This window comes from Ranitomeya variabilis, chromosome 8, assembly GCF_051348905.1.
Source record: "Ranitomeya variabilis isolate aRanVar5 chromosome 8, aRanVar5.hap1, whole genome shotgun sequence".
Classification (NCBI taxonomy): Eukaryota; Metazoa; Chordata; class Amphibia; order Anura; family Dendrobatidae; genus Ranitomeya; species Ranitomeya variabilis.
Window position 1 is genome coordinate 153054768 of NC_135239.1, and position 27169 is coordinate 153081936.

The 27169-nt window shown below is 46.6% G+C and overlaps 1 protein-coding gene across 1 annotated transcript in view; it reads right to left on the minus strand.

Annotated features, from left to right (window-relative positions):
• Positions 1-27169, minus strand: part of LOC143788173 (cytochrome P450 2D14-like) — a 388662-nt gene that overhangs the window by 256524 nt on the left and 104969 nt on the right. The window contains exons 3-4 of the mRNA XM_077277600.1: positions 1851-2003; positions 414-571 (exon numbers count right to left, since the gene is read on the minus strand). Coding sequence (XP_077133715.1) covers positions 414-571; positions 1851-2003 — 311 coding nt within the window. The remainder of the gene's footprint in view (positions 1-413; positions 572-1850; positions 2004-27169) is intronic.

Genomic DNA, 27169 nt, shown 5'->3' on the forward strand with positions numbered 1-27169 from the left:
ATCTATGTACCAGCCTGTTTTTAAAGCCTGTTGTCTCTGCTGCTTTAATGCAGCGACCAGAGATAAACAGGGCAAAAGCACCACAACTGGAGGGCCACTGCCTTGTGATTGCCCCCCAGGCTGAAAAGTGCCAGCCGGCCCCTGACTATACACAAACAAAAGAATACAGCAGAACTCTATACTATAAGATATGCAATCATTGATTTTATGGGATTTAAACAGCATTACTGCTTTATACAATAAACCTAAAAATATATGTACTTAGGGCATAAATTTCCCATCCATACCTACCAGCCACGTGACCTCAGCCTAAGGCTGTTTATAATTAATGCTGCATCCTAACTGCCCTTCAATTTGTAGGCTTTTACATAAAATAATTATTAGTGCCATATAGATTTAAAACTTTAACTTACCTGACCTAGGAGTCCAGATTTAGCCTTTAATGATGCATTATAAAGAAGTAAAAGTCGTTTAAATTTTCCATCATTGTACTCAAAACGTTCTCCAAATGCAAGTGAACAGATCACATTACTAGAAGCATTGTTTATGAGCAGAATTGGATCAAACTGATCTGTAGAAAACATAATATTGATAAAGATTGATGTGAAATCACATATACAGGGTCAGGGGTTTGTACAACAAGATGATGTAGCATTGACTTGCCTACAAATCTTGAAACTATAGGTTTACAGATTTCACCTGTGAATCTATTTTTTTGAAAGGTATGGAGTTCGGCAAACCATACTGTTCTTGTCCAGGTTTCTTCCAACTGTACCATGATACGTTTACCTTGAGGTCATGACCAGAACAATCAGAGAAGAACCGCTTGCCACAAGTTAAAAATCTTGGCCTAAATTCATCAAAGCTTTTGTGCCTGAAAACTGTCGCATATTTTTTGGATAACTCCAAGCTTTCATTTCAGTTTCACCCAGCTCTGCCAAAATACAATATCATTCCTTACACCAGGAAATCTTACTCCATTGTCTGACTGTAGTAGAATTTCTGCTGATGTACATGGAGGTGCACGCCACTTGTCAAATGCTCCTGATTTATTAAGAGGCATGTACCTCAGTGAATCAGGAGCGTTTGACTCCAACGTGCCCTCTCATCAAAACCTGTGTGCTGCTAGGCTTTTAACAATTAGGGATCAGCAAATATATGAAAATGTCTTGTGTCTGTGTTTCACCATTACCAACTTTTTAATTACAGAGAAATATTTGTAGAGAATCTGTCAGCATGATTTAATAATGTAAAATAAAGGCATGGCTGTACTGGTGATGTAATGCTGATTAAATTGAAATCATTGGTAATGAAATCTGCTTTGTTTTTCTTCTTTAATCGCCATTTGAATTGTTCTGCTATTTAAATTTCGGTGCTCTGGGGCCAGACTGTGCACTGGGTCTTTCCCTCCTTGTGATTCTAGAGCCCCTCCGCCTGCCTCCAATCCAATCCTCCAATGACAGGTCACTGCTGAGATTTCAAACGGAGGCAGCAAGTCATTCATAGACTGGAGACAGCGGAGGGGCCAGAGATCACAGTCAGTGAGGAGAAGACTCAGTGTACAGTCCGGCCCCTGTGAACAAAAATCTAATTAAAAGTTCACTTGGTGATTATAGAAGAACAAAAAAAGTGGATTTCTTCACCAAAGATATTATTTTAATCAGTATATCAGTTAATCTTTATTTAACATTTCAAAATCTTACTGACAAGTTGTATTTAACATATATAAGACTATGGAGATTGCACTGCTGTAATACAGATTCTATTTTCAATTCCACATTTTCTAAATTTAAAAAAATCACCAGTTTGCAGGAATAATCACATAGTTGCACATATCAATTGTAACTCACCTTTTTGAGATTTAAATGCAGAGCAAAGGAACTGTGCTTCTTCTGTCACTCTCTCCTCCAGGGATTTCTTGCCCATCCCAAAGTTTCTCAGTGTGGTCATAGCAAACCTTCTTTGTTCTTTCCATGATTTCCCATATTGGGCCAATACTATGCCTAACATATAAAATGTTCATTATCAAAGTAAGAAGTATAATTTGTAACCTTTTTCATATCGACGAACTTAATATATTCCAGGATAAAAGTTAGGGTAACTTCACACTAGACATTTTTTCAGCATATTTTTCTGCATCAAAACCTGATCTCTTACAGGAAAGAAGCTGCAAAAAAAGGCATGTTTTTCTTGCTTTTTTTGGCCTTTTTGCTTTGTTTTGGCATGCTAGATTTGTCTCTTGCGCATGCAGACAAATTTTAGTGTTGAAAAAAAATCCGATTTCTTAACCACTCATTCATTTCAATGGGTGAAAAACGCTGAAAAAAGCTGATAAACTGCTAAAAGAAGTGACAAGCTCCTGTGGCGCCCCTAGGTGTATTTGCCACAAAAATAGTTATTGACACCAAATACAAATATGAAAATAGCAAGACTGCACTACCATCTCCGGCCAGAAGGGGGAGCTCCAGAGACTCCCCTTGATCTATTCTGGTCTGAGAAAAGGACTGGCAGTTGGGTTGAGGAGCTGAAAGTGAGAGGTCGTATAACTGAACTCCTAACAGCCCTATGACGGATTATAGGCCCGTAATACCCATAGTAGGAAAAGAGGAATAGAGAAAAAGGACATTGTGACGCCCGGGAGACCGAGGTACCCAGCACCAGATAAAAGAGGTCCATCTCTTGAGGGGGATGTCACTAGTGGCTTGACCCGGTGCTGTGGCCTCAGGCGATGCACAGTGCAAGGGATATCATGAAGGAACAGACACTTACTTGATCAGCAGCAGGTCCTCTCAGCTGTGATGACCCCGATCCTGGATCGATGGCTATTGTCCAAATGAAAGACTGAGGCGCTGAAACGTTTAACAAGTTTACTTCAACAAAAAGGGATTTGCAACCAATACTGTCACCGGAGTCTGTATAAGAACTCTGAATTACTTTGACCCTGTCAGGATTTCCACCTCTTATTATGCGCAGTTTCTGTATGGCCCTGCTGCTGTATGTGAACTGGCTGCCGACCCAATCTGTCTCTTCTGTGCTCTGGTTCGACGGACAACCCGAGTCCTTTTTGTCGGCTTACCTCCTTTGGGAGTACCGCTGAACTCTGTGTCTGTTGCTGCGTCTTACCCTGGTGAAGCTGATATCACCTCACTTCCTTCCGGTTGCTGTATTATATCTAATGAATATAGCCACGGAACCGGTATCCGTCTCTGCGCCTATTTTGGGTAGAAATTATTGCTACCCGGTTCTCACAATGTCCTTTTTCGCTATTCCTCTTTTCCTACTATGGGTATTACGGGCCTATAATCCGTCATAGGGCTGTTAGGAGTTCAGTTATACGACCTCTCACTTTCAGCTCCTCAACCCAACTGCCAGTCCTTTTCTCAGACCAGAATAGATCAAGGGGAGTCTCTGGAGCTCCCCCTTCTGGCCGGAGATGGTAGTGCAGTCTTGCTATTTTAATATTTGTATTTGGTGTCAATAACTATTTTTGTGGCAAATACCCCTAGGGTTTCAGAATTCCATTTTTTTTGTTTCTTTGAGTGGTTTTTGTAACTTTTCATTTTTTAAGACTCTGTACATATCAATTGTTATTTCAAAATGTTATCGTCCCACAGTCCCGGAGTACTGTTCTTAACTAAGGGGGAATGTGGCGCCCCTAGGGGTATTTGCCACAAAAATAGTTATTGACACCAAATACAAATATTAAAATAGCAAGACTGCACTACCATCTCCGGCCAGAAGGGGGAGCTCCAGAGACTCCCCTTGATCTATTCTGGTCTGAGAAAAGGACTGGCAGTTGGGTTGAGGAGCTGAAAGTGAGAGGTCGTATAACTGAACTCCTAACAGCCCTATGACGGATTATAGGCCCGTAATACCCATAGTAGGAAAAGAGGAATAGCGAAAAAGGACATTGTGAGAACCGGGTAGCAATAATTTCTACCCAAAATAGGCGCAGAGACGGATACCGGTTCCGTGGCTATATTCATTAGATATAATACAGCAACCGGAAGGAAGTGAGGTGATATCAGCTTCACCAGGGTAAGACGCAGCAACAGACACAGAGTTCAGCGGTACTCCCAAAGGAGGTAAGCCGACAAAAAGGACTCGGGTTGTCCGTCGAACCAGAGCACAGAAGAGACAGATTGGGTCGGCAGCCAGTTCACATACAGCAGCAGGGCCATACTGAAACTGCGCATAATAAGAGGTGGAAATCCTGACAGGGTCAAAGTAATTCAGAGTTCTTATACAGACTCCGGTGACAGTATTGGTTGCAAATCCCTTTTTGTTGAAGTAAACTTGTTAAACGTTTCAGCGCCTCAGTCTTTCATTTGGACAATAGCCATCGATCCAGGATCGGGGTCATCACAGCTGAGAGGACCTGCTGCTGATCAAGTAAGTGTCTGTTCCTTCATGATATCCTTTGCACTGTGCATCGCCTGAGGCTACAGCACAGGGTCAAGCCACTAGTGACATCCCCCTCAAGAGACGGACCTCTTTGATCTGGTGCTGGGTACCTCGGTCTCCCGGGCGTCACAACCCATTGTGCAAACCCTCGTTAGGCCTGCTACTCAGTGGACAACCAGATGCTGAACAAAACTTACACATTTTCTGCACAAATTTAATTCCTTCCTTAACCACTTCAGCAGCAGTTCTATTATTCTTAATCTGCCCCTTAATGAACAGATAAATGATTAACCCATCTTCTGATTTTAAAACAGGAATACAAGACTAGAGAGGCAAACCAGCGGGGACTCTTGCCTCACTCGCTGTGGTTTCCTACACTGTGACTCCATGCCTGACTTATATAATCAAACAAAAAAACATTGGCCCCTACGCCTAGGTGCCGGAACCATATGAGTTTCCTTAGCAATGCAAGAGGCTGCTGCTTACGATCACCAACGTCAGCTCCACTGGATGCAATCAAATAATCATTACAATCCAATCACGTGTACGGATGACCAGTGAAATGCCAAATCCATACTCCTCATACAACATACATAGCAGGAATTCAACACTGTACAAAAGGTCTCATCAGGGTTCTTTGTCTAACAATAATGAATCTACTTACTATGAACAGATCGAGTGATCTGCAGACCCACTTACCCAAAACACACCGGAACAAAGAGAGAAGGGCACATTTAGTTATTGTCAGAATAAAACTTTTTATGTATTGCTGAGGTTTTCCTGATTTGTCAGTCTGTTCAGGTGCCAGCAAAACGTTTGGATCAAGCGGTGCTTTGAACTAGCGGGTCCCTGTTCATTGAGCAAGATTTTGTCATTGCCACATAATGTGGGACGTTCTGAGATGCTGAGCCTGCTCCAAATTAAATAGTAATACTAAAATATGTGTACAGAAGAGCCACACTGATACACTGAAGCATTTTTCTCTTTATTACATCGTTAGTCACACATATATAGGCATTTCTTGGTCATTCATTGAAGCAATATATTTGGCTTAGCTTATTCCTAAGTATGTGCTGGCATTAGCATACATACATCCCATTGGCTAAAGATAATACTGTTTACACCCAGATGAAGAGTTTAGGTGTTCACCGGGTTACCTCGTCAGTGTGGAGCCAGAAGACTGCAGCGTCTGATTGCTCCTACTCCGGCGCTGAGAAGAAGCACTTCTCCTTCATTTTAAATGTGTTTATTTTTTTCTGGCAGACCAATGGTTAATTGATCATGTTGGAAATCCCTGTGTTCACAGCTGAGCTCAGTTAGCCACTCCTTTCCCCTTTGTAATCTGGACTCTGCTACAAATCCTTGTCAGAGCTAGCATTTTCTGCATGGCTAATAATTGGAGAGGAGTACATATGAGAAGGAGAGTTGGATGAGTTATTAGTGACTGTTGCTTGGTTTGTATGCGTGGTAATTATGTAGCGCTCGCTAGAGCCGTGGGGTACTCGGGCCGGGTAAGACAGTTCTTAAAGGGGAAGTGTCATGGCAGCAGTGACCCGGTCTGTGGCACTGGGCTTACAATAGAAGAGAAATTGAAATTAAAGGGGAAAAATAAAGCTTATAGGGGGATTTTTCATGACGCCACCTGTGGTATTCGGCAATGAGATGGTGGTCGATGTTGCAGTTCAGATCCTCTGGGGCAGATGGTGATGCAGCAGAGTTGGTACAGCTCCCCACGGGTAGAGCTAACCCCTGGGCAGATGTAGTGTTGATTGAAATGATGGTGGTTGCGGTAGGCCGGGCAGGTGTTGCAGAAATAACACAAAGGACACAGAGAGATGCAGTTTCCACTTTACTCACAGTTCTCCAGTCCACAAATGACAGCCGGATGCTGTGTCCTTCAGGTTAGGGGTCCAGAAAACTCCCAGGTAAATTGGGTTGCACCTTTCCAGGACTCCTTTCTTATGCCTTTCTCTGGCCATCTCACTATGCAGACTTCCACTTCTCCTGCCCAGCGCCTTACTCAGAGTCAAAGCCAGTTTTAGGCAAAGTGAGGCCCTAGGCAAAAGTTTAAAATGGGGCCCCAAATACTAACATATTGCACATCACACAGAAACATTTCTGTTGTATTTACATGCTCTGATTTCAGGCCGCTAAACGAGTGTGATCGACAATATTGAAGTCATTCACCGCTTGTTTCCCAGCCTCTTTACACCAGCTGAGGAATAATGATGGGGACATAATAGTCACTAGTAGATCAATCTGTCCCATACAGTATCATCTTAGCAGCATATCTGCAGTTTTCACTGGGCGATGTGCTGATGAGAACAATGATTTTTGTTCCGTCAGAGCCAATCCAATTACTTGATGAATATCCTGCACTTTGCACTCCCTAGTCCTCCATATAGTATAATACACCCCCATAGTCCTCCATATAGTATAATATACTCCCCCTAGTGTTCCATATAGTATAATACACTCACCATAGTCCTCCATATAGTATAAAAGACTCCCCATAGTCCTCCATATAGTATAATACACTCCCCATAGTCCACTATATAGTATAATAGACTCCCCATAGTCCTCCATATGGGATAATAGACTCCCTATAGTCCTCGATATAGGATAATAGACTCCCCATAATCCTCCATATAGTATAATATACTCCCCATAGTCCTCCATAGAGTATTATACACTCCCCATAGTCCTCCATAAAGTATAATACACTCCAAATAGACCTCCATAGAGTATAATACACTTCCCATAGTCCTCCATAGAGTATAATACACTCCCCATAGTCCTACAGCATTATGGCCACATGTGATTGCCCTACACCAGTGACCAGTAGAAGCACCACTGCAGCACGAAATGGCTGTCGTCCATTCCACTCCTGCTCCCTTCCTTCCGACGCCGATGTTTTAAAGTATTGGAATAAATAAGGTTTTTAACCGGTGAGTGCCATCCGTTCCTTTCAATTTTTACACACGTACTGTATACTGTACATGCATACACACACAGACATACAAATATACCATACATACACACATATACCATACATACATACACAGATACACACAATCAGATAGAAACATACACAAAGATACACCCTGGTGCTGCCCTGCTGTCCCGTGCAGTGAGTTCCTCCCCATCTCTTCACAGTGAGGAGATGCTGCAGCCTGCACCGAATAGAACAGTGGAGGGAGCAGGATACACACAGTAAGTCCTGCTTAACCTCCACTGCTGTCCCTGTGTGCTGTGCGGCCCTGGGGCCTCTGACTGTAGGTGAGTACTCACCATTGGGACATGCCATGCAGGAGACAGATGACAGCCAGTGAGCACTCTTCTCAGTCTGGTGAGGAAAGCGTTCATTGGCCAGCATCTCTCCCTGCATGACACACTCCCTTTTTGAACTCCTGCACTTTGTGTCCCACTCTCTCCCAGGCACTGAGTGTTCCATGATTACAGGAGGGAGTGAGAGGGGCCCGATCCTGCATGATACCAAGCCTGCCTGCAGGGCCCCTCTCCACCTCTGGACCCTGGGTGAGTGGCAAAAGCAGTATGTCCACCCCTGGCTGGGGGCCCCTAGGGTAGCGGTGGCCCTAGGCAGCTGCCTAGTCTGCCTGCCTCTAACCCCGGCCCTGCCCACAGTGTCCCTAGCCAGCAGTCATGAACCTGGTTGGGCGACGTCCTCTGAGTCCCCTGGTTTCTATGCAGCTGCCTTTTTGGCGAAGTATGGGTGGATGTGGCTATCACTCTTGCAAAAGCCACAGCCTCTGGTTTCTTAGCTGAACTTGCAGTATTCCACTAAGTTGGGGGCGGTCCCCTGACTGCGACCTGGTCCCTCCACGTCTGTATGCGGGCCCCACGGGTGGCTTCTGCACTTCCTGTGCCCTTAGGACCCTTTCTGTCCTTCTGGGAGCTTCTCTCTGTCTCTCCCTCACACTTCTCTGTTATGTCTGTCAGGAGCTGCAGACCCACACATCTGCTCTGCTCCACTTCTCCTCACAGACTCCACTCTGCACTGTTCTTTCACTCCTTCTCCTTTGGTCTCCTAGGACCAACTGCTATAGCACACTGTTCTTCCTGCCTGATTAGCTCCTCCCACTTTTCCTACCTACCCCACCCACTTCCATCACCCATTCCTATCCAGTCTGGGATGAGGCTTTCCTCCCTAAGGGTATGCCCAGGTGCCCTGACTGAACTACTGTGTGTTGAGTACAAGTGTTAGAGTCCTGGGTAGTGCTCCCCTCCTTACCTGAGAGTGGGATACTACACCCCTGGATGAGGTGCAGTACCTCTGTGGTGGCTGGACCCCAGGGGCGCCACAATTACTTATCCTTCTCTGTTTTGGTTTATTACCCTACATTCACACCCCAGTGCTTTCCTCTGTTACACGTGAGTGAATATTTTGTATGCCTGGAGTTTTCAGTTAACCCTTGTATGTGTTGCCTTGTTTGTTGGAAAAGTGTACTACGGTGCACAGCACCCCCCCTCTTCCCTGGTTAGGGGATGAGAACAGACGGAGGGCTAACTCAGGAGATAAGGCAAGGGTGAAGTATCCCGGGGAACATTAGGGACAGGGAAGTATCCCGGGAAGTGTTAGTGCTAAGGACAGGGAAGGAGCTCCTGGTCCCAGGTCACTGGACATCTGTGCTGTGAAATGTCACAAGGTGTGTCTTTCACTCTGGTTTTGTTTCTCCATTATTTCTAAGTCTTTAGACAAAGACATTCCAAGAACTCCTTTTCACAAAACAGGCACACAGACTCAAACTTCATTCTGGAAAGCAGCAAATGCATGTAGAATATTTAAAATACTGGTCCACACAGACGGTAAGATCATTACTGCTGGTCAGAGAGCTGTAATTCCCATGGTGTCATATGACAGTGTGACTCCTTCAGAAGACATGTTCAGTACTGGCTAGTGTTGAGCATTCCGATACTGCAAATATCGGTTATCGGCCGATATTTGCTGTGTCGGAATTCCGATACCGAGTTCCGATATTTTTGCGATATCGGAAATCGGAATCGGAAGTGTGCGGCGGCCATTTTCCTGAAGCCAAGATGCGAACTCTGCTTCAGGAAAATGGCCGCCGCGATCTCCATCTGCGCATGCGCGGCATCCTGCGGCCATTTTCCTGAAGCTGCGGCCAGCAGAGCGCCGCTTCTGCGCACGCGCGGCCAAAGGAAGATGGCCGCCCCCACGATCACCAATGAAATAGTGCACATCGCGCTCTTTTAACTCCCCTGTGCAGTGGATTCGGGACCTTGGGCATGCGCAAACCACTACGCCACCAACGGAAAACTAAGCAACATCTGGGGGAAGACACCACGCCCTTTTGACCAGACCAGCCTGATTGACAGGCGAAAACGGCTACTTTGGTAACGTATTTTGGCAGCATAGGTGGGGAATCGGGGTCCACAAAATACACTGTTGTAATGCACAGCTCAGGCCCTATTTAACAGTATTTTTATCTCATACTGAAAAAACGGGGTGACAGGTGCCCTTTAAAGAAGGGCAAAACCCTGACTCAAGTGGCCTCACATTTCTTGGCCGAACACTGTGGTTCTACCTCTAACATCTTATTCTTTGGCTTACAGAGGATCCAGCTCAATGCCAGAGGAGGGAACCTTAGGAAGCTTTTGCTTCAAACTGAATCACGCTGGATCTTCAATCTACAGAGCCTATCACCCAATGGACTTAATGAGGAGCTACTCTACACAAGTTTCTTTGGATGAAATCTGCATACTTCTGCTACTATTTCTTGGAGATGTTTTACTGTTTAATTACATCTTCTTTGTTTTTTACCTATGGACTATGTTTGAAACCTCTTCTTTTTTGACTCACGGTCTTTGTAATGCCCCCCCCCCTTTTCTGCCCTTCCGTCATGTTTCTGCTTTGCTCCGCATGGACACGAATATTTTGTGTCCCTATAATATGTGGTTTAGATTTATGTGGGCCTGCTTCCATTATCTGTGGATTCCATCAATTCTAAACACATCTTAAAAGAACCCTTTTTGGTCCAATTCTGGATATGTCTAATACGTGTTTTTTTCTTAGTAAATAACATATATTTTTTTGATTCAGTGGCACCTTCGGTGCTATATATTTGCAATCACACTCTATGCATTAAATCTCTAATCAGCAATTTATGTGGTTCTTCGTCTCTTTAACCTTATTTTATTTCCCGTTTCTATCTGTACCGGGGGGTTGTGTTATGGGCACTGACATTTGTTATAGATGCCTTGTGCATCTCCCTTTTATTGATTAATTATTTAACCTTGCACTTATTGAGGGTTAATTTTACCCTTGATGTGTTGAACTTCATTCTCTAACAACGATTTTCCATCTTAGTGTGGACTGTGGGGTATGTTCCCCTCTTCGTTATATGTCTGATTGTGCTCTTTGCACCCTTGTGCTCGGCCTTTAGTCATGGGGCGTATTTTTGCTCCGCTCATTTCTCCTTCACCCATATTGGTCCCGATTGGGGGCATGTTAATCACTATGCTCTGTGTGCGTATGCGCCTCTTATACAGACTTTTGCGGTGGTGTGGCCTCTCGGTATGTGTGCGTCAGCTTTTGAATGATGTTGCTGCTCACCCTTTGCGCCTACGCAGTATGCATCTCAATAATATTTCCTTCATTTGAGAAGCTTACATTATGCGCACGCGTGAGCCTCTGATTTACATCACTGGCTTTTTCACACTTGCGCACTACATATGTCTAGCACTCTTCCTCCCCCTCCTACACACCTTTTACCTATTGTGAATGATTGACCAAATGCTACTTAAAGACCATATGACCTTCCTTTCCTACACAGTACCCCTGATGAAGCTGCGCTTTGCAGCGATACGCGTGGGGCTTCCCACATCACTCCGGTCCTGGGACTATTGTTCTCTTGACTTTTAGACCCTTGACGCTCTACAATGGACTGCCTTATATAGTGATATGATCGCTATTTCAGCCTTCTTGTTTAACCCCTTGGCACATGCTTTCCTCCTCACTGCATTGTTTGGCACTTTTTCTTACTACAATGGGATATTTATGTTAGTTTCCCTATAGCATTAATCAGGCTTATTGTGGCCTTTCAGGAAGGAAGTAAAGGGGGGTTTCCATTATTTGGTTTTCTGGGATGCCCAGAAGAGGGTCGTGTTCACTCTTTGGGCAACTATTGTATATGTATATGGGGTGTTCTTTGAATATGATATTGTATACACTATAGTGCTATGGGACCATAAGTGATGCGGTTCGTCTTTTAAAATGTTTTTATTGTGGGTTTGTCTACTAATAAACTTTGTATTTATAATATAAAAAACCTTTTCTCTATATCTTGGGCGTGCGCCTAATATGCATGGTTCTTTTCTTTTGTTGATGTGTTGCTTTATTCTGTGCATTGTGCAGCACCCCTACATATATATAAAATTCTAGCTATTTTTACGCCTGTGAGTGGTGCTCCCTGATTTTTCTCATTTACCATGACAGTGTGAGTCAGCAGCTGTGACTGGTGGTAAAAAGTTTCTCATGGTCACAGGCTTCGCCTGATGAGAGAATACCACCCACGTCAGCCTAAGTTTTATTTATTTTATTTTACTCACTTATATAGTGCTATTTATTCCACAGCGCTTTGCACACATTATCACCACTGTCCCCGTTGGGGCTCGCAACCTAAATTCCCTATCAGTATGTCTTTGAAATGTGGGAGGAAATGAGAGAACCCAGAGGAAACCCATGCAAACACAGGGAGAACATTCAAACTCCTTGCAGATGTTGCCCTTGGTGGGATTTGAACCCAGGACCCCAGCGCTGCAAGGTTGCAGTGCTAACCACTGAGCCACTGTGCTGCCCGTCTGCTGTTGCTTATAACAGTGAGAGCAGGCATCGCCAATTGGAGTATTCATCAGCTGGCACCTGTGCTATAAATACAGTTGGTACGGAAAGTATTCAGACCCCTTTACATTTTTCACTCTGTTTCATTGCAGCTATTTGGCAAATTCAAAAAAGTTCATTTTTTTCTCATTAATGTACACTCTGCACCCCATCTTGACTGAAAAAGAACAGAAATGTAGTAATTTTTTGCAAATTTATTAAAAAAGGAAAAACTGAAATATCACATGGTCATAAATATTCAGACCCTTTGCTCAGCACTGAGTAGAAGCACCTTTTTGAGCTAGTACAGCCATGAGTCTTCTTGGGAATGATGCAACAAGTATTTCACACCTGGGTTTGGGGATCCTCTGCCATTCTTCCTTGCAGATCCTCTCCGGTTTCATCAGGTTGGATGGTGAACGTTGGTGGACAGCCATTTTCAGGTCTCTCCAGAGATGCTCAATTGGGTTTAGGTCAGGGCTCTGGCTGGGCCAGTCAAGAATGGTCACAGAGTTGTTCTGAAGCCACTCCTTTGTTATTTTAGCAGTGTGCTTAGGGTCATTGTCTTTTTGGAAGGTGAACCTTCGGCCAAGTCTGAGGTCCAGAGCACTCTGGAAGAGGTTCTCATCCAGGATATCTCTGTACTTGGACGCATTTATGTTTCCTTCAAAGACAACCAGTTGTCCTGTCCCTGCAGCTGAAAAAAAAAACCATAACATGATGCTGCCACCACCATGTTTCACTGTTGGGATTGTATTGGGCAGGTGATGAGTAGTGCCAGGTTTTCTCTGCACATACCACTTAGAATTATCACCAAAAAGGTCTATCTTTGTCTCATCAGACCAAAGAATCTTATTTCTCATAGTCTGGGAGCCCTTCATGTGTTTTTTTAGCAAACTGTATGCTGGCTTTCATATGTCTTGCACTGAGGAGAGGCTTCCATTGGGCCACTCTGCCATAAAGGCCCGAATGGTGGGGAGCTGCAGTTATAGTTGACTTTGTGGAACTTTCTCCCATCACCCAACTGCATCTCTGGAGTTCAGCCACAGTGACCTTGCGGTTCTTCTTTACCTCTCTCACCAGGGCCGCCATCAGGGCATTACTGCCCTTACTACAGTATGGGGTCCAGTGATTAAGAGCAAAAAGTACACTGGCAGCCCGGTCTGCGCTCAGCTTGGGCCCCCTGACATTTTGCTCAGGCTTCCGAATGCCAAAAACACTGTGGTGTAAAGACACACCTACAGTGTTGTAACTGCAGCTGGCGAACGGAAATGGGCACTGTAGCTTTAAGCTGTGGCCTGGGCCCGGTGCATCATGGTCCAGTTCGTGATGTCACATGCTGCCCTGCTCCACTTCCTCATTCCGGAGCAGAGCAGCGTGCGGTGTGCTATGTGGCTGCGGTCGTGCAGACGATGGACCAGAAGAGGCGGCGGGGGACCGGACGAGGCGATGGGGACAGGAGGAGGTCGACGTGTAGGCTGCAGACCGGACGAGCAGGTGGAGGCGGCGGGCGAGCAGGGTGAGTAGTCTCTCTCCGGTGAGCTGACTCTAGGCTCAGTGGTGACTGACTGGGGGGGCAGCCGGCAGGGGCCCACATTCCTGCAGGGCCCAGGGGGGGTTTGCCGCTGCACATTCTAGCAGGGCTCGGGGGGGAACTGCCGCTGCACATTCCAACAGGGCCCGGGGGGAACTGCCGCTGCACATTCCAACAGGGCCCAGGGGGGACACACTGGGGGCAGAATGCTGGACACACTGGGGGCAGAATGCTGGAGACACTGGGGGGCAGAATGCTGGACACGCTGTGGGCAGAATGCTGGACACGCTAGGCCAGAATGCTGGACACGCTGGGGGCAGAATGCTGGACATGCTGGGGGCAGAATTATGGACATTCTGGGGGCAGAATGCTGGACACGCTGGGGGCAGAATGCTGGACACTGGGGGCAGAATGCTGGACAAACTGGGGCAGAATGCTGGACACACTGGGGGCTGAATGCTGGAGACACTGGGGGCTGTATGGTGGACACACTGGGAGCTGAATGCTGGACACACTGAGGGCAGAATGGAGATAAGGGCATGATTGGAGACACAGGGCAGAATGAAAGACATGGGGGTGCAGCGCCCCAGAGTCCTGGTCATTGCAGTACTGTGGCTCCGCCACTATGGGGAGCTATGGTGCGTTTGATGGCACTGAAGGAGTTCATCTAATCAGGTATCACAGTCACCAATACATTTCACAGCCGGGCCTCCGGGGGGAGCTAAGGGTGCTATTCATTAGGCCACTCCCCACCATAGTGGGTAAACTGGGGGTCAGGCAGGAAGTTAGGACAGAAAGCTGACTGGGTTGGAACCAGGCAACACCTGGTGGCAGAGGGTGTTGTAGGGGAAGAGACAGTAGGGTCTCTGTTAGGGGTGGGATCCTGACAGAGGCTTGGCAACGAGAACAAACGTAACGGGACCGTGCCTGCTCCGGGTAGCGGCGGTGCCCAAGAAAGGATTAGAAGAGAGATGGATTGTGCTGAGTGAGAAACGAGATCAAAGTGATAGGAGGATACCAGTAGGAGTCGTGCTGTAAGACCGAGGCAACATTCTACTGAGGCGCACAACCGGTGGCCGGAACGCCGAGAGAGTATCATAATATCCAGCTTCAAGCAATACTCTAAACAGCGGCAGGACAGTCAGTCTCAGGCGGGCTGTCTAACTCAAATCACCTATGAAGTCTTGGGGGGCAACTTGTGGAGAGGGGCATCTCTAGGGTCCCGGAAGAGCTCCGAGCCTACCCGTCAAACGGGTGCCGTTCCTACCCGAACCTCAGGGAGGAACGGAGGATTAGCAGAACATCATCTAGTCGAGTTGTGAGGGAACTTAAGAAACAGACACAACAGTTGTGGGGACTTTCCATAAGCACAGCAGGGAAGGACCACAACACATAGCGCAAGCAGGAAGGCACAGATTTCCACCTGTGAAGAGAACTCTGGAGGTGCCATTGGACCGGCCGGACTTGCGCAGCCTGGTGAACCGTATCCTGGACTGAGGACTCAGAGATCTTCAGTAAAGAGGTAAAGAGACTGCAACCTGGTGTCCTCATTATTTACCGCGACCTGCACCTCACAATTGCACCGTTACACCACCACTTATTCTACCGGACGTCCCCCGCTGACAGACAGGGCCACGGACCGGGCCTAGCTACCGTGACATCCCCAGAACTGAACAGAGACTCCCAGAGGCCCGGTACCGGGTACCCCTCGGCCCTGCGGCGGTGTGGGGGCGCTCCAATTTGGCGTCACAAACAGGATCTACTTAAGCCTGAGGAATCAGGTCATGTGTGCCTTGGAACTGTGATTTACTGTGCTTGGACTGTACTTTATTGCAAGGACTGTGCTGCGCCATTTGCTGCCAAAATCCGCCACCATTACAGCGCTGAGGAGAGCGCAGGAAGAGAAGAGGGGCGTGGAGTGGGCGTAGGCAAGCTGGAGAGCGCGAAAGACAATGGCCGCCCAGTCTAAATATTTCTGTGTCCTGCGGACGTGTCCGTCAACGACTGAGGTCCGCCTCCTGATCCTGTTTGGAGGGTGGAGACCATGGCGACGGGGCCGCCCACGAAAGAGACCGCGGGAAGAAGACTTTGGAGAGGAGAAAAAGATGGCGACGCCGGAGGCACCGCATGGGGATGGTCGAACGCAGAGAGGGGCTGGACAGTCCGATGTGGCTCAGGATACGCCGTCACTGCGAAAGCTGACCCTTACGGAGCCAACGATGGGCCGACCCCCCCGGCCGCCGTCGGAAGAATGTATGGCCGCAGCCGAGGCCCGGCGGATCGCTGCCCGCCTGGAGGCCGATGCCCGTGTGACTGCTCGGCTGGGCCAACCCATGGAGGTCTGCTTGTCTCCAATGTCCCCTGACCCTCTCGACCCGGTCGCGGCTGACAGCGCACCGCAGGCACCGGGCCTGAAACTCGTGCCTGAGGCCGAACACCTGCGGCGCTTGATGGATGCACGGCGAACCCGACCACAACCGGCAACCCGGGTTAATCTAACCACCGTTGCGGAGCCCCCTTTGTCCCACTGGGGTGTGGTGGTCTCCTTCAACCCCCAATATGGACGCGGGGTTATCCAGGAGATCGGGGAGCCGCTACAAGTCCACGTGGACCGAGAGGAGGTGGAGCCTTGCGAAGGACGATTCCCTCGCGATCTGGAGCCTGGTGACGCGGTAACTTATACCAGATGGAAGAGAGCCATGGGAGAGGCTGGCTGGGTGGCGCGGGGTGTCCAGCGGTGCGTCGCACTACAAGCCACTGCCGGAACACCGGAGGATAAATCTCCTGTTGAAAAAGCCGCTGAATCTGGCCCTGAAGAACGGCGGAACACCCGGACTCACCATGTACCTTGGGGGCGTGCTGGAGCTTCAGTGAAAAGAACATCCCGGCGAGGGGTCCTGGCGCTGTTGGGGCGGGACCCGATCCTGGAACCAGCCGGACGACCCGTTGGTCTGGTGAGGCCCGGAAGGAAACCACCTTCTTTACCAAAAAATGAGTAAGCATGAATGCCTTAAAGATGTACATAGTTTTTAACTGTTTGTTTTCCTGATTCTTACTGCTAAACCCGTCCAGGGTTAATTCTTCAATGGATCCCTTTGTTGACCCGGGATCCCTGTTTGTTTATTTTTCTTCGAGTTTGCACAAAAGTTGAAAGAACTGCCGTAATCATGAACAGTGCATGATACAAACTTCCTGTATATAGTTTGCACCTTCTTAAAGGCGCTCCCTACTGGTTTTGCTTGGAAAGAGACTCTTTGCGAAGATACCGCACCGGAGCCTTTGCCGAGTAAAGACTGGTAGCCAGAAAAGAAATGTTACCCCTTAAAGACTTGGTCCCCTCCCTTAAAGGAGACCTCCATGTTTTACATTCACAGAACTGTATTACTTTAAGATTGATGGATAGCAATAATGTCTTGATGGACGAAAGTGATGACAATCTTTACATGTAAAAGTTATATGTATCTGATTAGTTAAGTTGTAAAAGAAAAGCAGATGATGTTTTCAGAAGGAATGATGCAGTGGACCCGTAGGGGCAGACATAGTGTCCTGCATAGTTGTTAGCACAGAAGTTAAAATAGAAGGCTTAATGTTCAGTAGAAAATGTTTTGATAATGTTGATAAGGAAATGGGGATAGAAGGTAAACCCTGAGTCCTCCATAGGAAGTTAGTCATTTTAGGAAAAGAGTTAATAATGTGTTACAAAGGACAGAAAGTGAGCCCGTGTGGGTTAGTTAGTGAGTTCTTTTAGGAGTCATGTAGAGATGGCTCAGTGCTCTTAAATTGAAAGTATGTTATGTTCTATACTGTGTATAGTAGTTGAAAAGACAGAAGGCTCGGGCTGAAAGGAGCGGTCCTGTAAGAAAGGAGAGGCAGTAGGTCTGGTGCCGATAGGACAGGCGGTCCTGCAGATTTAAAGAAGGAGAATGTAAAAGTTAAATTGCCTTATAATGTGATTATAAGAAGGTCTTTAGTGGATACAGAGTGTATGTCCTTAAAGGCAACGTTAAAGTGCTGTTCAAAAATTTTTGCATTTAGTAGAATACCCGGTTGGGTAAGAAGAATTATTTATAGCATGTTGCTATGTTATTTAACCATGTTTGTAACGTTTAAGTGTCCTTACCTCCCATAAAGGGAAGCCTGTTCAAGTATACTTATTGTTATTGCACTCAAACAAAACTGTATGTCTTTTTGCTAACTTGTATTGTTGTTTTTCTTCCCAGTCCCGGAGTACTGTGTTTAACCAGGGGGGAGTGCAGCGCCCCAGAGTCCTGGTCATTGCAGTACTGTGGCTCCGCCACTATGGGGAGCTATGGTGCGTCTGATGGCACTGAAGGAGTTCATCTAATCAGGTATCACAGTCACCAATACATTTCACAGCCGGGCCTCCGGGGGGAGCTAAGGGTGCTATTCATTAGGCCACTCCCCACCATAGTGGGTAAACTGGGGGTCAGGCAGGAAGTTAGGACAGAAAGCTGACTGGGTTGGAACCAGGCAACACCTGGTGGCAGAGGGTGTTGTAGGGGAAGAGACAGTAGGGTCTCTGTTAGGGGTGGGATCCTGACAGAGGCTTGGCAACGAGAACAAACGTAACGGGACCGTGCCTGCTCTGGGTAGCGGCGGTGCCCAAGAAAGGATTAGAAGAGAGATGGATTGTGCTGAGTGAGAAACGAGATCAAAGCGATAGGAGGATACCAGTAGGAGTCGTGCTGTAAGACCGAGGCAACATTCTACTGAGGCGCACAACCGGTGGCCGGAACGCCGAGAGAGTATCATAATATCCAGCTTCAAGCAATACTCTAAACAGCGGCAGGACAGTCAGTCTCAGGCGGGCTGTCTAACTCAAATCACCAATGAAGTCTTGGGGGGCAACTTGTGGAGAGGGGCGTCTCTAGGGTCCCGGAAGAGCTCCGAGCCTACCCGTCAAACGGGTGCCGTTCCTACCCGAACCTCAGGGAGGAACGGAGGATTAGCAGAACATCATCTAGTCGAGTTGTGAGGGAACTTAAGAAACAGACACAACAGTTGTGGGGACTTTCCGTAAGCACAGCAGGGAAGGACCACAACACATAGCGCAAGCAGGAAGGCACAGATTTCCACCTGTGAAGAGAACTCTGGAGGTGCCATTGGACCGGCCGGACTTGCGCAGCCTGGTGAACCGTATCCTGGACTGAGGACTCAGAGATCTTCAGTAAAGAGGTAAAGAGACTGCAACCTGGTGTCCTCATTATTTACCGCGACCTGCACCTCACAATTGCACCGTTACACCACCACTTATTCTACCGGACGTTTCCCGCTGACAGACAGGGCCACGGACCGGGCCTAGCTACCGTGACATCCCCAGAACTGAACAGAGACTCCCAGAGGCCCGGTACCGGGTACCCCTCGGCCCTGCGGCGGTGTGGGGGCGCTCCAGGGGCATGATCGGAGACACTGGGGGCATGTTTGGAGACAGATCGTGTAGGATCATGGGGCAGGATGGATACGATGGAGACAGATGGGGCAGGATGGGGAGATCATATGGGGCAGAATGGATACTTATGGGGGCGGGATGCGAGAACATATGGCTGAAGTCAGGAATGAGACACACAGGGGCCAGGATGGGGAATATTATTACCATAGGGGCAAATTAAGGGATATTATTACTGCAATGATGTATTTATTGTATGTTTTGAGTATACTGTTTTAAATGGGGGGACGGTCCTGTTACTGTGTGGAGTGATACTATTTCACCTGTTTTTGTTCATGTGGTGTGATGTAGAAGTTGGGAAATATTAGTTAATATGTTCTGCAAGCGGAGCTCGAGATAACTGTGTTATTTCCTGCAGAGATGAGCCCTGGCTGGAAGAAGTGATGGCGGTCTGTGCTGGATGAAAGATGAAAAACAAAGATGAAGGACTTCACTTAGAGACGTCACTGGTCAGTCAGGGTATTACCTATACACTGACACTATACACTGTATACTATATACAGAGGTCCTGTGTATAATGTCACCAGTGATCACTGTATTAACTATAAATTATATACAGAGCTCCTGTGTATAATATCACCAGTGATCACTGTATTACCTGTACACAGACACTGCATACTAAGTACAGATCTCCTGTGTATAATGGCACTTATGGTGATAGTATTGTGGTTTTATTTATTACTGATCAGTATTGTAGTATTCAGTCACTATGTGGTGGTAATATGTGGTCTGGACCAGGTGTTGCGGTGTTTGTCCCTTGTATGTGCTATTTGGTCACTTTGTGGTGGTAGTAATATGTGGTCTGGTCATGGTGTTGTGGTATTTTTTCCTTGTATGTGATATTATTCGATCACTGTGGTGGTAATATGTGGTCTTGACATGGTGTAGCGGTATTTGTTCCTTGTATGTGATATTATTGTTCATTTTAAAAATTGAAAAATAAATAAAAATATACCTAAATGGTATTGAATAGTTTAACAAATATTTAATAGGTTACAGTAGAGTAGAGCCTGGCCAAAAGTGTCTACCATGTTATGGTGGCGGCTTAAAAAATATTTTGGCCAAAACAAAAGCTGCCGGCTATATGTGTGATCTGGTGATGGGAACTGTTAATGTGTGATTGGTGAGAAGTGGAGTTTTTCCAAGAGAGAGCGGTGGGACTGTGGACAGTTCGAGAGGTGGAGCGTGGAGGCGGGGCTGGGGTGGAGCCTGGGTGGAGTCTCAAGGGGGCCCTGAAAATGTTGCCAGTCTGGGGCCCCAAAATTTCTCATGGCAGCCCTGTCTCTCGCCAAGGCTCTTCTCCCACGATTGCTCAGTTTGGCTGGAAGGCCAGGTCTAGGAAGACTTCTGGTGGTCACAAACTTCTTCCATTTAAGGATTATGGAGGCCACTGTGCTCTTAGGAACTTGAGTACTGCAGAAATTCTGTTGTAACCTTGGCCAGATCTGTGCCTTGCCACAATTCTGTTTCTGAGAGCCTTGGCAAGTTCCTTTGACCTAATGATTCTCATTTGGTCTGACATGCACGGTGAGCTGTGAGTTCTTATGTAGACAGGTGTGTGCCTTTTCAAATCAAGTCCTATCAGTTTAATTAAACACAGCTGAACTCCAATGAAGGAGTAGAATCATCTCAAGGAGGATCACAAGGAAATGGAGAGCATGTTGTTAGGGCTGGCGGAATGCACCGAGTAAATAGAGAGATGTTATTTGGTGCGTTCGCAGCCCGGGGTCCACCGTGCAGGAGAGAACCTGCTGCTGGCAAATGGTGGCCCTATATGGCGGTAGAAGCGAACTCTGTTACTTCACAGAGTCGCCTAAAGAAAGCACTGTGTCCTGTTAACCTCACAGGAGTACACAGCGACTGCCGAGCAGATAGCAGTTTGTGGTTACGTAATCATACAATCTCCTCACCGGAGGAGCCGGTATTCTAGGGGCTTATTTCAGCCGGGGCCCTGAATCCATACACACAATCTCCTCACCCTAGGTGCTGGTATACTAGGGGCTTATTTCAGCCGGGTCCCTGAACACATACAAACGTAACCACACTGGCGCAAAGCACATAACTTAGATTTGACACTAGCCCATGGCCGTGCCGCCATGCAAACCTTTTATAGCTGCAGCAAGTACAGGACCTTCCTAGAAGGATCAATGAGAGGCTGCCACAGAGCCTGAGCAACTTCAGGACCTTCCTGGAGAAACAATGGGTTTTGCTGCAGTATCTAAGCATGTGACCCTCGATCTCCAATGAGAGATCTTACCCTGGGCATGCTCAGAAGGAAAAAAGCAGGTCCCAAAAGCATCTGCTCGCAGCTGCCCAGCACTGGCTTCAATGGTAGAAGCTGGAAAAGCATCAGTAACCCTTTGCACAGAGTCAGACTGAGCAAGACGCTGGAACCGACGTCTCCGCTGAGCAGGCTCCACTGCGGCAGGAGAAGAATGGGAGACCACAGCAGAGATGGCCCAAGATTTCCCCTGTGCAGAGGCGGGAACTTGACCCCTAACACATGTGACTTAAATATGAGTGTCTGAGCAAAGGATCTGAATACTTATGGCCATGTGATACTTCAGTTTTTCTTTTTTATTAAATTTGCAAAAATGTCTACACTTCTGTTTTTATTGGGGGTTTCAGAGTGCACATTAATGTGGAAAAAAATGAACTTTTATGAAATTACCAAATAATTGTAATGAATCAGAGTCAAAAATTTAAAGGGGTTTGAATACTTTCTGTACCCACTGTATGTACAGAATTGACCACATTTTTTGCTTCAATTTTTTTTTCTAATTTCCTTCTCTAAAACCTAGGTGCGTCTTATGGTCCGATGCATCTTATAGTCAGAATAATATGGTATATAATATTATTGAAGTATGGTGAAAAATACCATAGAAACTATATGAAGGATAATAATACAAATATAAACAGGATAATGGGGAAAAGAGGAAGAAAAAAAGGGGGAGGGGAGGAGTTGAACTTGGGTACAGTAGGACATAGGGGAAATTAGGGATAAAACAAGGGAAGTGTGGATATACCATAATATAATACACAAATCCAGCTTAATCAACAGTCCTTCTAAGGACTAATTGCGGGGTATATAGATTACAGTGCTAGGTAGTCAGGGAGTGTATGTGGGTATATAGATATCAGTAGCAGGTAGGCATTGTATGTGGCATACTTCATTGCATAAATCAAGAGGGTCTATTCCATTACTGTCTGCTGCTGCTGCCTATAATAGTAATAATAATATTTTTTATTTATATAGCGCCAACATATTCCGCAGCACTTATATTGATGGTATATACACAGCCCTGGTTATCAGTGGCCAGTAACATTTTTTTTTGCATCTTAATCCTGATTATTTTATTCCAAAGCAATCCAGAGCCCACTTTTTTTCTCAATTTGGTTGTTGGCTCTGCAGAATACAGCCAAATCCTTTTCTTAGTACAGAGTGAAAATCCAGCTATTTTAAACGGGTTTGCCCATCCCAGCAATCACATCTGAGTGCGCATAAAATTCTGCCATTTTTGTGGTACTGTAAAAAAATTTTGGCATGTGTTATAGAATTTCAGGCCTCCATAGAATTTTTTTGTTGTGTCTTAGCCTACTCATTGACACAATTTAGCTGGCCAAAAAAAAATACAGGCCACATATTGAACAGTGTGGTATCTCCATCAGATGCCTTATCTCTCGCTTCCTCTCGCTTATCTCTTGCCTCCTCTCGCTTCCTCAAACTCAATGTGAACAAATCCAAACTCATCATCTTTCCTCCACCCCACAGATCTTCCTTACCTGACCTATCTATCGCAATCAATGACATCAAGCTTTCCCCCGTACCGGAAGTCCGCTGCCTCGGAGTAACCTTCGACTCTGCCCTGTCCTTCAAACCGCACATCCAAGCTCTTTCCACCTCCTGTCGCCTCCAGCTCAAAAATATCTCCAGAATCCGTCCTTTCCTCAACCTCCAATCTACTAAAATGCTTGTGCATGCCCTCATCATCTCCCGCCTTGACTACTGCAACATCCTTTTCTGCGGCCTCCCTGCTAACACCCTTGCACCTCTCCAGTCCATCCTTAACTCTGCTGCCCGACTAATCCATCTCTCTCCTCGCTACTCCCCTGCTTCCCCCCTCTGCAAATCTCTTCACTGGCTCCCATTCCCTCAGCGTATCCAGTTCAAATTACTAATACTGACCTACAAAGCCATCCATAACCTGTCTCCTCCATATATCTCTGAACTAATCTCCATATATCTTCCCTCACGTAATCTCCGGTCCTCCCAAGACCTCCTTCTCTCCTCCATACTTATTCGCTCCTCATCCAATCGCCTCCAAGACTTCTCCCGAATATCCCCCATCCTCTGGAATTCTCTGCCCCAACACGTCCGGTTATCCACCACATTCGGATCCTTCAGACGGAACCTGAAAACTCATCTCTTCAGGAAAGCCTACAGCCTGCACTGACCCCGCTGCCTCCTCATCACCACCGAAGCTACCGCCTCACCAACACCGGAGCTCCTGCAACCCCCAACCTACTGTCTCCTCCCCCATAATCCTGCAGAATGTAAGCCCGCAAGGACAGGGTCCTCGCCCCTCTGTATCAGTCTGTCATTGTAAGTTTGTTTACTGTAAGTGATATCTGTAACTTGTATGTAACCCCTTCTCATGTACAGCACCATGGAATCAATGGTGCTTTATAAATAATAATAATAATAATCTATCTGTGGCTACAAATTGTGGCATTTGAGGCCTACATTCAACAGTTTTTTCTGTGTGTTACTCTAGTTCTATACACTATTTTGCATTAGAAAAAAAAATACAGGCCACATATTGAACAGTGTGGTATCTCCATCAGACGCCTCATCTATCTGTCTGCTACAAATTGTAGTATTTGAGACCTCCATTCAACTCTTTTGGCTGTCCATTTGCACCACCTGCCAAGCCCACATTAGCAGGGTAGCAAGGGTAGCAAAACTACCAGCCTAAGCACCACCAGCATGAACAGGCACATGGCAGCAAAGCACCCGACTTTGTAGGCCGAACCCCAGGCTCCAGGAACAGTGTCTGCGGGTGACACCACTGCTTCTTCCACTGTTGTGCGTGCAAGCCAATCCCTAGTCCAGGCTGCATGCAAAGATGCCTCCTGTCCTGCACCTGTTGTTGCTCACACTCAACTAGCACCATCATCAAGCACGTCCACGTTCTTGGCCATCCAGTACGTGGGTTCAAAGATTAATTGGGGTGCCTGTAACTTTGGTGCAGGGCAGGAATTGCATTCAATGCAAAAGCAAACAGTATGGGAGTACCAAATGAATACTGTGAACTTTGTTTTCCTGTGGCCATCCAGTACGTGGATTCAAAGGCTTATTGGGGTGCGTTTAACTTTGGTGCAGGGCAGGCTTTGCATTCAATGCGCAAGCAAAGAATATGGAAGTACCAAATGAATATTGGGAACTTTGGTTGCATGTGGGCATCCATACCGTCTGTTGCATAGGTTGTTGTTGTGCGTCCAAATTTTGGGCAGCCCTTCCACTCACTGCATACGCAATAACAGTATAAGGGACACACTGTTTAATAATAGAAACAACAAAGCATAGCTGGCTGATCTCTCTCTAAGAAAAGTGAGGGCCAACTGCTGGCCCTATAAAAATAGACTTTGTGACTTCCAGAGTCCCTCCTTCATAAATGAAACACAATGTATCTGATGATGTGTCACACACCACATGGCCAGATAAGGTTGTAAAATGACATTTTCCAGTGAATGCATTTGTCATGGTTGAAAGCAATGGTAAAGTTGAAAAACGCATCAAAAACGCTACGTGTGAACATAGCCCAAGTGGTGGAGGAACAATTTTGTTTTGGGTTATTTATTTTGCCTTACATACAAATTATTACCCTGGAAAGGATGTTCCTTAACATATTTCCTAGGAAAATCCATTTTGGTTTTGTTTTTGTATGTTTTATTTTGCGCCTGTAAAAGTCGAGTAAGACTCTGACAACATTGTTCACAGCTGTGAGCCTGAGAGACAGAAATTCTTCCAGAGGTATTCCCCATGATGTTCCTGTGTCATTTCAGCAGTGTTTCCATCAATTTAAGATGTTTTTAGACCCTAAAAGTACCCCTGGGGTGGTCGTGGCAAAAATGCTCGGTTTTCCCATAGACTTACATTGGGCTTGTTGCTTGGGTCAAGCACCTGAGCATTCCAATTTGCTCAACCCGAGCAATGAGCACCCGAGCATTTTAGTGCTCACTCATCACTACTCACTACAACACAGTTCTAACCCAAGCAATTGGGATTAGCTAATAGGGCTTCCTGGCTGAACCCCAATATTTAGCCTAACAATTTTGATGAGCAAATGGGGCCTACTGATTCTTCCCTGCAACACAGTTTTAGCCAAATGATTTGGAGTAGCAAATGGGGCCTCCTGACTGCAATACAGTTGTAGCCCAATTAATTTGGATTAGCAAATAGGGCCTCCTGGCTGAACCTCAATATTAGTCCTAATGATTTTGATGAGCAAATGGGGTCTCCTGATTCCTCACTGCCACACAGTTTTAGGACAAATGATTTGGATTAGCAAATTGGACTTCCTTGCTGAACCCTAATATTAGGCATAATGATTTTGATGAGCAAATGGTCCTCCTGATTTCTCACTGCAACACAGTTTTAGCCCAAATGATTTGGATTAGCAAAAAGGGTGTCACGGGGCTTCCGAGACAGAGAGGTTCCAGAGAACCGCAGCATTCTGGGTCTCGTTCACACACAGTGAACAGAATCTTTTCACCTGTATTCTGACCTGGCTGCTTTGTGCCAGCAGTGCAGGAGTTAACCTTATTGCTGTGTTGCTGAGAGCTGGGTCTCTCAGCTGAAGTGGATCTTGTAATCTGGTCCTCTATATAGACCCAGTCCTGACTTCAGCTATTGTCAGTGATCAGTTCTACTGCCTGACTTGGAGGTTGAAGGAGTGTCGTGTCGGAGTTGGAGGTTTATTTACAGAGATTGGTGTCTGCTGTTTTGGTTGCATGTAAAACCTGTTTTCCTTCCTAGTTTATTCCTTCTCTTCCCTTCTCTGTGTTTTCTCTGTGGTTGTGTGAGAATTTGGTGAGTTTGAGACTTTTAGCTACCTTGTCTGTTTACCCTGTTGTTTGTTGTTTAGTTACACTGGTGCAGTCCACCTCCTTTGGGGGGAGAGGGGGGCCCTGATAGGGCCAACTCAGGAGACAGGGATACGCTGGCGGCTCAGGCCTCCTAACCATCATAAGTACCCCTGAGATAAGGGAAAGCCAGGGCCCCATTATTGTGGCAGGTTCAGGTGCGGGTCCCAGTAAGCTGTCCTGCACCTTTATCGCTGTTTACGGCGTGACAGTATCACTGACCATAAAAATTTTCTTGGTCCAATATGGACCCCATTGCTGCTTTAGCTGGACAAATGCAGCAACTCAGCCTAGAGGTGGCTGACCTCCGCTCGGCGGTTGTGAAGCGCGCTCCAGTGGCCACTGCGGGGGTTCCTACACCTCCACAAGCTTTGCTGGAGCCTAAAATTGCGTTACCTGACAGGTTCTCTGGGGGGCGTGACAAATTTGTTACGTTCAGGGAGGCCTGTAAATTGTATTTTAGGTTGCCTCCTCACACTTCAGGTTCTGAGGAGCAGAGGGTTGGAATTATTGTATCGCTCCTACAAGGTGACCCTCAGGCCTGGGCATTTTCACTTCCCGCTGACGCTTCGCCGTTACGGACTGTGGAGGAGTTTTTTCGAGCCTTAGGTCAAGTGTATGATGATCCTGACCACGTCTCCCTAGCTGAGTCCACTATAAGCCATCTTACACAGGGAGACCGGCCAGTAGAGGAATACTGCTCTGAGTTTTGGAGATGGGCTACTGACACAATGTGGAATGACCCTGCACTCCGCAG